Source organism: Branchiostoma floridae, chromosome 15, assembly GCF_000003815.2.
Source record: "Branchiostoma floridae strain S238N-H82 chromosome 15, Bfl_VNyyK, whole genome shotgun sequence".
NCBI classification, from domain to species: domain Eukaryota; kingdom Metazoa; phylum Chordata; class Leptocardii; order Amphioxiformes; family Branchiostomatidae; genus Branchiostoma; species Branchiostoma floridae.
The window spans coordinates 9,823,732-9,835,462 of NC_049993.1; the positions used below are offsets into that span (position 1 = coordinate 9,823,732).

General features: G+C 43.6%; 3 protein-coding genes across 3 annotated transcripts in view; 2 read left to right on the forward strand and 1 right to left on the reverse strand.

Moving 5' to 3' along the window:
- The first annotated feature begins 930 nt into the window (after positions 1–930).
- On the forward strand, positions 931–1,350 carry LOC118432304 (prolactin-releasing peptide receptor-like). The gene has a single exon (XM_035843843.1). The coding sequence runs from the start codon at positions 931–933 to the stop codon at positions 1,348–1,350; it is 420 nt and encodes a 139-aa protein (XP_035699736.1).
- Positions 1,351–1,919: 569 nt separating this feature from the next.
- LOC118431424 (cholecystokinin receptor-like) lies at positions 1,920–7,419 on the forward strand. The gene is made up of 5 exons (XM_035842653.1): positions 1,920–2,035; positions 4,790–5,028; positions 5,639–5,858; positions 6,324–6,542; positions 6,823–7,419. The coding sequence occupies exons 1-5, from the start codon at positions 1,934–1,936 to the stop codon at positions 7,210–7,212; spliced, it is 1,170 nt and encodes a 389-aa protein (XP_035698546.1). The 5' UTR covers positions 1,920–1,933; the 3' UTR covers positions 7,213–7,419.
- A 737-nt stretch (positions 7,420–8,156) lies between these two features.
- The window catches only part of LOC118432305, a 10,029-nt gene continuing 6,454 nt past the window's right edge, over positions 8,157–11,731 (reverse strand). Inside the window, exons 6-8 of the mRNA XM_035843844.1 lie at positions 10,065–10,259; positions 8,970–9,385; positions 8,157–8,535 (exon numbers count right to left, since the gene is read on the reverse strand). Coding sequence (XP_035699737.1) covers positions 9,006–9,385; positions 10,065–10,259 — 575 coding nt within the window. The 3' untranslated portion in view covers positions 8,157–8,535; positions 8,970–9,005. The remainder of the gene's footprint in view (positions 8,536–8,969; positions 9,386–10,064; positions 10,260–11,731) is intronic.

The window sequence follows — 11,731 nt, forward strand, 5'->3', positions numbered from 1 at the left end:
AACACCACATGGAAATCAGTGTATTCATCATGCCGCAGTAGATATTCATCGAGTGTGTTTTCGTAAGAACGAGCCACGAATAACGTAGAGTGACAGAATAACAACTAGTAACAAGATTCCATCTTCTGACGCAACAACCAGATGAGAAGTGCCCCAGGCATTGCGTGTTTCGTGTGGATAATAACTTGAGTACAGGATGGGATTTGTGTAGAAAGCTTTAATGGCAATTAAATGATGCATTCCAGATGGGATTGCGATTCAGGCTGCAAATTACGCGATTCCTACAGAATTGGTAAAATGGCATGATTGTTAGAACCATTAGAGATTGCAGCTCGGGGTGGAAAGGGATCAAAGCGAGCTGCTTTAATGAGTGTAAAATAAAGATTCGCACCCGCCGATGCGTGACTCGATGCACCACTCATTCATAATTATGTCTATAGTACATACTGGTATTACATTCATTTACAATGATTATGTTGTTGTTTGCCAAGGGCTTCTGTTATGCTGGTTAGCAAGAGAAGCGTTTGAGAGTTTGATACCACTGCGTTCCGAATGTTGACAAAGCGAACAAGCGCACAGAAATAAAAGTGGTTGACAAAGGAATCCTTATTAAGTCTTACCTCTACGGAAGGGAAACATATTGTGTTCACCCCATTTCGTCATCTCCAACCAAATAAGGCAAATGATATGGATGAATGTTACCATCGTTACTGGAGGTGTAGCAGACACTTCGTAGGGTCCGATTACATTATGTAGCAAGTGGCAGGACAGGGGCTGGTCACCATAAGTATATGAATGTGTTCAAGTTAAATAAAACAATGAATAAAGCAGTATTTGTTTGGCCTGGTGAGGGCAAACACTAACAGATGTACTTGCTTGCAAGATTGTTCTTTCTACTATTTTCTTCCCTTTTTTTCTGTAACAGACGAAATGGCGGCTCCTGATAATTTCGAAAGCGCCGAGAAAAACGTCAGTAACTCGACGGGCCCGAACGCGACCCTCCCCGAGCCTTACGTGGGTGCGGCCGCCATCCTGGAGAACCTGCCGGTCTCCGTGCCCACCATCCTGACCTACGCCGTCTGCTTCCTTCTCGGCACCGTCGGGAACGTGCTGGTGATCTTCTCCGTGGCGCGTTTTCGGCGGCTCCGCTCCACCACCAACTACCTCCTGGGCAACCTGGCCACGGCGGACCTGCTGATCGTGGCGCTTTGCGTGCCCGTCAAGGCGGCGGAGTTCTTCCTGCCGTCCTGGCAGCTGGGCGGCTTCCTGTGTAAGGCCACGGCACTCCTACAGTTCCTGTCCGTCATCTGCTCCGTCCTCACGCTCACCTGCATCTCCATAGAGAGGTGAGGAATATGAAACGAAGAAATACGACCCTCAAACGGGTCGGGTACGGTGTCGACGTTTGAGAACTTGATTGAGCGCTGCCTTCTAATGAAAGAAGGAGTACACTAAAAAGATACATTAAATACTCAGAGAGACACACACACACACACACACAAATTTGTCAAAGAAATGTAACAGATAAATTATCATTTCAAGATGCTAATGGAAAGAGCTCTCTAAACCAACATACTACATGGCAGCAGTGACCTACGTGAGACGACACTTTTATATTATAGACCAATTTAACACGGAACCTTATGTTTTATTATGAATGAATGTTTATTTAACGTGTCATGAGAGCACAAGTCGCCCACCCAGCCCACATGGGTTTTTAACATAATTACAAGACACCGAAACAAGAAAACATTACAGAAAGCCAAATCAAACACAACGTAAGTTGTTAACAGTTATGAAAATGATAATGATGGCAACACAGGAAAAATTCTATTTCATAGGAGTTTTTCTCTTCAATTTTATAATTGTGATGAATCATCACCATTATACTGATGAAACTGTGTTTGACAGGTATTACGGGATTCTCCACCCGATGAAGGCCCGTACCATGTTCATGTACGGGAAGGCCCGCCGTGCTGTGGTGCTGATCTGGGTGTTGTCTTTCCTCCTGGCCTCACCAAGTCTCGCGGTGCAGGTGTGTTCTTATCTTCATATCTACAGATCTGATTCTGTGTGCTCAACCAGCATTCATGTTTCTGTATCAGCGTGTGTATCTAGACTTGTAACGTTATATTGCTTGTATTGGCAGGTAATGCCGACCTTCATGTTTCTTTATCAGTATCTGTATCTAGACTTGTAACGTTATATGTTTTTGCATTGGCAGGTAATGCTGGCCTTCGTGTTTCTTTATCAGCATCTGTATCTGTATCTAGACTTGTCTATTGTTTGACATGTAAAACCGGCCTTCCCAGGAATGTCATGGCTGGTTAGATCACATACCTGCCACACCTACTCTATAGACACTTACCCCGAGCGTTGTTTAAAGATATAGCGTGAGAATAAACCCCACTGTTCTGTGTGACAATGAGTTCCACTTGATAAAAGTTCTCCGAGAGAAGGGATCTCAATATTCGATGCCCATCCACTGAGAGCCGGCCTTAGATATCCCCCATGATTTTAGCTGCACTCCAAACTGTTCGCATCAGGATTTTGTTTTAAATCATCTTTAGTGAGAACTCACTTCATATTACAGGCAGCAGCTGATGTTTGTAGTACTGGAAGAATTGACAAAAAAGTCTGAAGTTGACAGAAAAGTCTGTCTTTCGAGAGATGGCGCCCCAAAAAGTAGTTCCTGATCTAAAAGGCTTTTCAGTTTCTGTCAAAAAGCTGACAAACAGGCCTGTCCTTGGTGCTGAATGACGTACAAATGAACACTTTTATCTAACTACGTGCCCTAAGTAATGAAACATTTCAACACGAATGCCTGAATAGCAATTTCCCCACAGAACGTACACGGGATGACAACCCTGCACATTACTGCACCAAATGCACACTCAAAGGCAGCTATGGGGTAGCATAGTGAGGATGAAGCTATTGTTAACTGTATTATTACTGACATTTCCTTTGTCGTTGCCATTCACCGGGTTGCACGGCGCTTTTATCCTTTACCCTTTACGGTATCCGATGCCGAAATGTTTACTCATACATTGACGTCAATCTGCCTAGGAAACCATGATTCCAACTACGTACTGCCATCCATGTTTATTGAATGACCATTTTGTAAGATACGTGTTTTTGAAAGTTAGCTTAATTACAAGTATCATTGAGTGATCGAGTAAAATCCACATGTTGACTTGTCGTTTTACGTTTGGATCTCGGAATGCAATATCTGCTAACATGAACCCCTAAAGAATTAAAAGCTTTATTCCATTTTTTCTGCCCTTGGCCTGTCTTTCAAGACCCGTAATTATAAGCCCAAACGCCTAATCTTATCAAATAAGCTATGCTGTAGAAATATCCGTTGCTACTAGTGTAAGAATATCATTGAGTGAAAGTCCACATCTTGACGTTTGTACTTTTACGTTGACGCTTTGCGGTTGGCGTTTGGAAGCCGCAAGAAATTCAAAATTTTTGCTCATTTCCGTTTTCATGCCCGCGCCTGCCTTTGACATTACAGGGTCACCATAAAGCTACAGGGTCAAACCTTATCAAAGTGAGTTGTGCTGAAGAAATTGTCATGCATTTCAGGAGGGCAAAGTTGACAGACTGGCGGGGGAGATAAGGAAAAGACAGCACTTAGTCGTCAACTATAAAAGGGAGCTCATGTATTGCCTTTTAAGGAGGCATAACCTGAATTCTACCACGACTGCACGATGAAATGCATGGGAAAAAGATGAAGAAAGGATTTTGGGATGTCAGAGTTTCCATTTCTCGTAATCTACTGCAAAACGACATACCGTAGGAAGTGATGTGTTTTGGTTGAGTACCAGTCGATTTGGGACAGGAAGCTTACTTTCGGATACTCCGGTGTTTTTACGGTGGCGTCGAAATGCCGAGTGTTTAGGCTAGCGGATGCTAGAGTTCACAGGTTCTATCCTGGTTGTCTTGGCTAGATGTTTTGTTCTTGGGAAACACATGTACTGTACACGACTTTCCTTACTCCACCCAGGTTTACAAATGGGTTTCTTACTTCAGTAGTTAGGGAGGTAAAAGGCGGTGAAAGGAAAGGGATGGCTCCGCCTTCCAATACTGTGTCCCAGACAGAGTTGATAACAACCCGCTGCCCCTACGGCCTCAAAATGCTACCTTTACCTTTAGCATGTCCAAATTAATTCGTCTCCTTGACACAGATTAGCCTATGCAGTATTTGTAAGTAAAATTGCGATGCCTCTAGCCGTGGATTGTGGAGATTGTTGGCTATCGATTTTTTGTGGAATCCTGTAGCTTTCTGATTTTATTATTTACCTTTGTATCTACGCTAAATGGTAAAGGTAGTCTCAACACTTTTTAAGGCCTTTAGGGCAATGGTTTGTTATCCACCGTACGTGTCTAGGGCACGGTATTAAACGGCGGAGCCCATCTCTCCTTCCATCGCCTTTACCTCCCCAACTGAAATCAGGTACGCAGTTGACACCTAGGTTGAGTAAGGAAAGTCGTGTTAGTTGCCTTTGTCAGGACATGATATCTAGCCAGGGATACCAGGAATCAAACCCTAACCTCTCGATGTCGCCACTCAGTGATGAATATAGAAGGCGCTTCTATGAATGTGGGCTCTTCAGCACAGAACCTTTTTATGTCAACTCGTGTCTTTAAACGTCTTAACGGTCCTTTCAAATATTTACGTCTAGGCCTGTTTGGGAAAATTCTCTCGCAATGTCAGTTGCATTGAATCTGCTAGCATAACTTTAAATTGAACTTTAGAAAACTTTCAACTCCGTCCTTCACGCAGGGTCTTGTAAAGTTTGACTGGGGGACGGGCGATACCATCTACCACTGTCAGCAGGTGTGGTCGTCGGTGGTGTACGAGCGTCTGTACGTGTTGTACGGCCTGGCGGTTCTCTTCGTCCTCCCCCTCGCCATAATGGTCTTCTCCTACGGCTGCGTCATCCGGGAGATCGTGCAGCGGCGGAGGGGTCAGATGTCAGAAAGTAAGCATGAAGAAAACGCCGTCCCCGGGGACAACAAAGGGTGGGTGTCAAGATTGTATTTTCTGATTGCCTGGCTTCTCTGATCATACAATGATATTGCTTGTAAAACTAAAATGTGGCGACTGAACATGGCGAAATGAGTGAAGATCTCATCTGGGGGGGAGCTAACATGTTCTAATTGCCTGGCATGTCTGACCATAGATACAATGTTTATCCATAAATACAAACAATGAAAAATATTTAAATAAAACGCCCTGCAAACGTGAAATATGTCAGATTCTATTTAATCCTGATACCAGTCATTGTATGAACGTGAACACCACGTGTAGATGAAGAGCAACTTTTTAGTATGATATGTGGAACAGATGTTGTCAACCAAATATGTCCAGTTCGTCAAAAGGTGCAAATGAGTTTGTTTGTTTGTCTTGGTATGTGTTCGAGTTTGTTCTCGCTGGCTGCCTGTGCGAGTGGAGTCTTGTAGGATGTGAATGCTGGTTTTGGCTCCGGTCCAAAATGGTGCCGCAGGTTTGGCCTGGGTCCAAAGTCCCGCAAAATGGCAAGAAATGGCAGGGACAGAATTGGTGACAAATTTGCAACTCTGAATGAAAGAAGATGTTTACAAAAACCCAAACTCCTATTACATTGCACAGAAAGACGACGTCCTTCCGTCGGTTCTCCGAACATCTCCGGCGAGGTCCCCACCATCTCGAGGGAGTCGGAGGCACTGAGAACGCACCACACGGCTCCAGAATGACGTCAATAGCGTTGCTACTGGAAACCATCACCCAGGGCAACGCAGACGACAATAGTGCAGCTTCTCGGAAGCCAAAGTGTCAAGTGCAAGTCCTGGGGGATGAAAATGGCCTGCAGGTACATGGGGGCACTTAAACGATGTGCCACGAGCTAATGTTATGACGGCTCTCTCCTTTTATTCCTTTGTGAGACCGAAGATAAAACTTTGTGGGTTTTTTTCACATCTTTGTCTAAGCTTGGTTGCCACAGCCTATGCTTTAAGTGAACTATGCTTAATCCCAAGGATTTCCCCCAATTGTTTGGGAGAAAAATTCCATTTCCTTTTGTCTGGTATTGAATAAAATGTATTTGATATTCGATAACGAAGTCTTAGGAAATCTTTACCATATACCATACGAAAGCGTATTGAATACAATAGACGTTTAAAATTGGACTGACTCATCAAGATATTAGTTCAAGAAATGGACTACATATTTTTTTCGGCAGTGCGGTCTTAAGATGCTGCTTTAATGTACGAGAGGCAATATTTCGGACAATTTGTTGTGAATTCTCGCGGATTTTTCAACTTTTTTTCACACTCAGATTATAAAAATGCTTCTGGTTGTGATGGCGGTGTTTGTCAGTTGCTGGGGCCCGCTGCTGATCCGCCACACGCTGGTGACCTTTGACCTCCTGGACGAGCACACTCAGCTGATGTACGCCCTGCGCATCACCTTCCACCTGCTGTCCTACCTTAACAGCTGCGCGAACCCGGTCTGTTACGCCTTCATGTCGCGCAGCTTCCGCATCAGTTTCAGACAGGTGGGTCTACATGGGGTTTTTCGGTAAGTTCATGTGCGTGTTACGTTACATTAGGTAATTTGTACACAGCATATTTCATTCAGTTTCATTCCATCAGTTAATTTCTAACATTTTGTTCTGTATCTATTTTTGGCATTGTCTTATGAAAATGTATGTATTTGGCTGTAGTGTCGTGATGTAAAGAAAAACATGCTCGTGCTCGTGTTACGTATAAATCTGCAAACACGCCATTATTTTGCTGTATTTCATAACTTCATTGACAAATCGAAGTACATTACAGGCGATAGCACCGTGCGGTCAAGGTCGTGCCTCGTACAGACGTGAAGACCGACCGTTACCACGACGGTACTTGGCGGGAAACCTCCCGATCCCAGAGGTATTCGTGGAGCACTTTGACGAGCCGTCATTGGGAGAAGGCTACGCCATGGAGAAAACACAGGGCACCCCTCTCGGAACCCCGCTTGGCACCCCTGATAGACAGTCACTAAGGGGAGCAAATTCTGACGAAGAACTGCACCACCAACTGAAGTCAATAGAGGGCGCTCTAGGCCATGAGGGTGGCGCAGATGCGTTAGAACTTCACAATGGAAAGATCAATGGCCAAATTCATTCTATGGGATCTGTCTACTGTGTAACTCAGAATGCTTTGTCCTTCGTGACATCTGTGTAGATCCTATCATTGCATAACTGAAACCAATGTCTTATAGCTCACTTTGCTGAAAATTCAATTTAATTCTTTATCAACATTTCGACGTTGCAGACTTACACACAGGGAGATGGCAGCCTGAATAACGTTGATATTTACAATTAACACACACACACTCACACACACACACACACACACATACATACACACACACACACAAACACACACACACACACACACACAAACACACACACACACACACACACACACACACACACACACACACACACATACATACACACACACACACACACACACACTCACACACACACACACACCCATACATACACACACACACACACAAACACACACACAAACACACACACACACACACACACACATCTATCTATGTACATGTATGTATGTAACGTTATGTATGTATGTATCTATCTATCCATCTGTATAGGTGAATAGATAGATAGATATAGATTGATAGATATATACACACACAGTTCGATAGATTTATGGTGAAAAGGAATTCTGCATTCCCTTTGTTCTTCCTGGAGGTGTGTGTCTTGTAGATGTTATGAGAGAAACCACAAAATACTGGCAAATCCAATAGTATAGTTTGTATTAAAACCTGCATAGAATAGGTACATTGCAAGTATATGTCATAATTAACTGTCTGTTATATTGGTACTGTAGTATGCGTACTTAAATGCAGGATAGTTGTCTTTAGTGCTGACCGTAATATTCGTTCGATGTACAAAATTCTACTTACTAAGTTGTGCTTGATGCCATTGGAAATGTCAGGCTACTAAAGCGTTATGTTATACAAGGAATACATAGTCGTCAGTTATTACCATTATCTACACTATCCAGTACTCATCACAGGACTCGTGCATATTGAACAGCCAATTCGTGACTAAAAGTGTCCAGCAATAGATGTGTTTATGTCACACAGAGATCTATCTGTCGTGTTGTTTGCTAGTAATACATCTTCAGTTCTGGCCTGCACTAACCAAGGAGGTTGATACTAAGTTCCACAATTGTTACGAATGAGCAAATGTTAAGCCCCGACGTCCCAAATTCATATGACTACAGCTGTACATAAAGACCTAATTATACGTTTTCTATACAAATGGAGATGAAGACCGAGTTTATGTAAATTGAGTGTTAGTCAAATCGATACATGACTTGCATTGGTAGTCTGGTTGATAGTTAGTAATACAACGTGACTTTGTTGTTTTTATGACATTTTATGTCACACTACTCAAACTATTCTACTCGTAGACTTTCCATCTAGCTCAGTGGCGCTGAAAATCTGTGTCAAAGTTGTAAGTACATTGAATTACAGATTAACTATTAGACTTATCAAACATGCCCTTAAAGTAAGGTATAAATATCAAGCTGCTGTTCTCGATATGTTGCTGGTTAGTCGCCTCTAAAGAATTGACAAAAAAAACCTCTATCGAGTTACACATAGTGTACAATCACGTATCCCTTCGTTCATGGGCATAGAACCAAATGGAGAATACTTGTGAGACCTTATGGAAAGTAAAGACGATATCTAGGTACAATCCGATCCATAGATACTTCACCAGCTGACGATGTCAATGAAAAATAATGTTCTTGTGACCCAGCCTGGAGAAAAACATCCCCTGACCCACATTTTCGTAACTCCTTAGCTCCTTCCCCAATGAAACTGTACAAGTACCGTCTAATGTACATTACAAACCACTTACAAAACGCTTCATCTTCTTCTGCTATACAGCATCGAATGTCATCCACGAACAAAGTGGTGAGTTGATACAAATTCAGCCAGAATTATCATTGGGGAAGACAATAACAAACGGGAGTTTATCGAAATGGACCGTATCCTCATCACAAGCGATCATGGCAGCTGGATCAAAACAGATAGGACGGAAGAAGAAGCCCTTCACACAGTCCTCATCGCTCTCTCCGTTGGTCGTGATGGGATGAGTGACAGGCAGCACGTAAGCGCCCGGCTCTCTCAGCACCTCCACTTTCGTCACGGTAATGTCGTCACAGCGGAAGATGTCCACCTCCAAGGACATTCTGGAGGACGAACTGTTGTCCGAACGAGACAGCGTGAAGTTCAGGTGCAGTTCGACCCTCTCGGGGCGCACGGGGGACCCATCCATACTGATGTTGCAGGCCACGCCGTCGAGGTGAACTGAAGGAATGACAACAACAAAATATACAGTTCTTTGTAAAAAAAGAAATGTTGACACGTACATGTGGACATTGGCCAACCAAATCCGTAGGCGCTTTGGCACACTATATATTGACAGATTAGCCAAAGAGGACGTCACTCCACCGTCACGCCGTGTAAAGTGACTTTTACCAAGGGCACAACGCCGGTGGCATGGCGAGGATCGAACCCAGGACCCAACACTCTACTTGTAACGCCACACTAGACGCCACAGAATTACAACAATGAGTATTTAAAAACTTTGCATTTCCTCGATGGCTACTCATAAACTGTAGCAATACCTCCTTTTGCACGAAATAACTGACTTGACAGAGAAAAAGACATTAAAAGTGATGGACTACGACAAAAGTATCCACATTTCATATGCCATCACTTTCTGTAAAATATGCTGTTGCATCAACTGGGGATTGCTTATTACGCATAGAATGTACTTGAAACAATACATAAAGCACGGAATTGTAGTCGATTAAGGATATACGTGACTTTCTCAGTCGCTCCTGTGAGTATGGTAGTGGCTTGTGAGTCCTATCTTCGCGAGGAGCTCGTAACAGAGAGGTGACCGGACATTGCATATGGGTACAGTGCGATAAAATACCATACAAATAAAGAAACAGCAAATGATGAATGTAATTCTTCCAACCTGTCATGGAGCTGCAGGCGATGCCCCACATCCGGGGAGTTTGGTTCCCTCCTTTCATCATCTGCTCTATCAGGTACTCCCCCACGTGGTCAGTCCGCGGGCTGTCCGGAGTGGGAGCCGGGCAGGGGAAGTCGGACATCCTGCAAGCGTCTTCTGGTGCCACGAGGCTGCTCTCGTAGGGAGCCATTGTCAAGTCTGACGACAAGGAATTTACGTTGTGTTAATATGTGCAAATTTGCACCAGGATTGAACTAGATTGACAGTCAACAAATTGCAAACTCTTGACAATGGTAACATTTTTATCGAGTTTGCTCAGCGCAAGACCACAAGGAGATCAAGAAAGGGAGACAATCATAGGAACTGCATCTCTTCTCCCTAATTCAGAAACATCAAGATTTAGACAAGCTCAGCAAAGTAAGGCAATATAGAAGCAGTGGATGATATCTCATGGCATTGAATTCAATTGCCAATCTTCGCTCATTCAGTTTTTGTTTTAGTTGTTGAAAATGTAGCAGATTCACAGTTATTTCAAAATAGGTTTTGTTTGTTGACCGATTGACTGTCGACCTATTCACATGAGAGCCACATGAAATAGTCACAGCATCACCACATAGCACATATAAACCACCCATTACCTTCTCCAATGCAGCACAATCTGGGGAAATGCTTCTCAGCAATGGTTAGTAAAGAACTCTGACACTCCCGCGTTGCTGTGGAAAGAAAAAAAGGAGCTCAATTGAGACAAAGGTGCTCTAAAGAGGACTTGTTGCTAAGGTACTTATGAACATACTATTAGGCATTTATGAACATATTTATTTATTCATTTATCTATTTGTTTGAATCAGGCCCATGGCCCATAAAAGCAGACGTCACAATACAGAGATTGAAAAACTACACTTACAACGAGTTAACTATTATTTACATAGTGTCGCCAGAAGGTGCTAAGGCGAAAGCCGTCCGAGTGGACAAGCAATCGGATTATGTCATTGTCAGACGACAGCAAGCGTATAGCAAATGCATGGGTGACCTTGCGGCGCCTTGCGTCAAACATGTCGGTCCGATTGTTAACAAACAATCAACTTGTGCTTGTATGCCTGCCGACCGAAAAGAGCAGTTTAAATGCGCTGTGGTATGCCACTCGCAGTTTGGAGATAGCACTCATGCTGTAGTTACTCCACATTTGAGCACAGTACATAGGGGAGCAATACGCTGAGAACAACTCACTTTTTACCGCCGCTGAGCAGTAACGGAACCGTCGGAGGAGTGAATTTGCCCGAGAATAAAAAACGTTGACGTGGGTTCGAATTGCTGAGTCATCAGAAAGGTCAGTAGTAATTATGTATCCAAGATAAGTGGCAGAGGAGACATACTTTAAGGCGGTACCGTACAGCATCAGTGGCGGCAGTGGCATACTCATGCCGAAGCGGCGACACATAGTCTTTTACGTCCTTTGTAACAACGCAGTAAGTATACATCATTGTGTGAGAAACGTTTGCACAGTCCTTTGTAATAATACAGTACGTATACAACCATCTATAAGAAACGATGCTGCGACTCACTGGCGATGGCATCATTGGTGTTCATCCACTCCGTTGTTTCCAGGTCTATGACGACGCTACTGTTGTCCTGGCCTGACCTCGGCTGCTTGCTCTTGCTTGCCTCTCGCG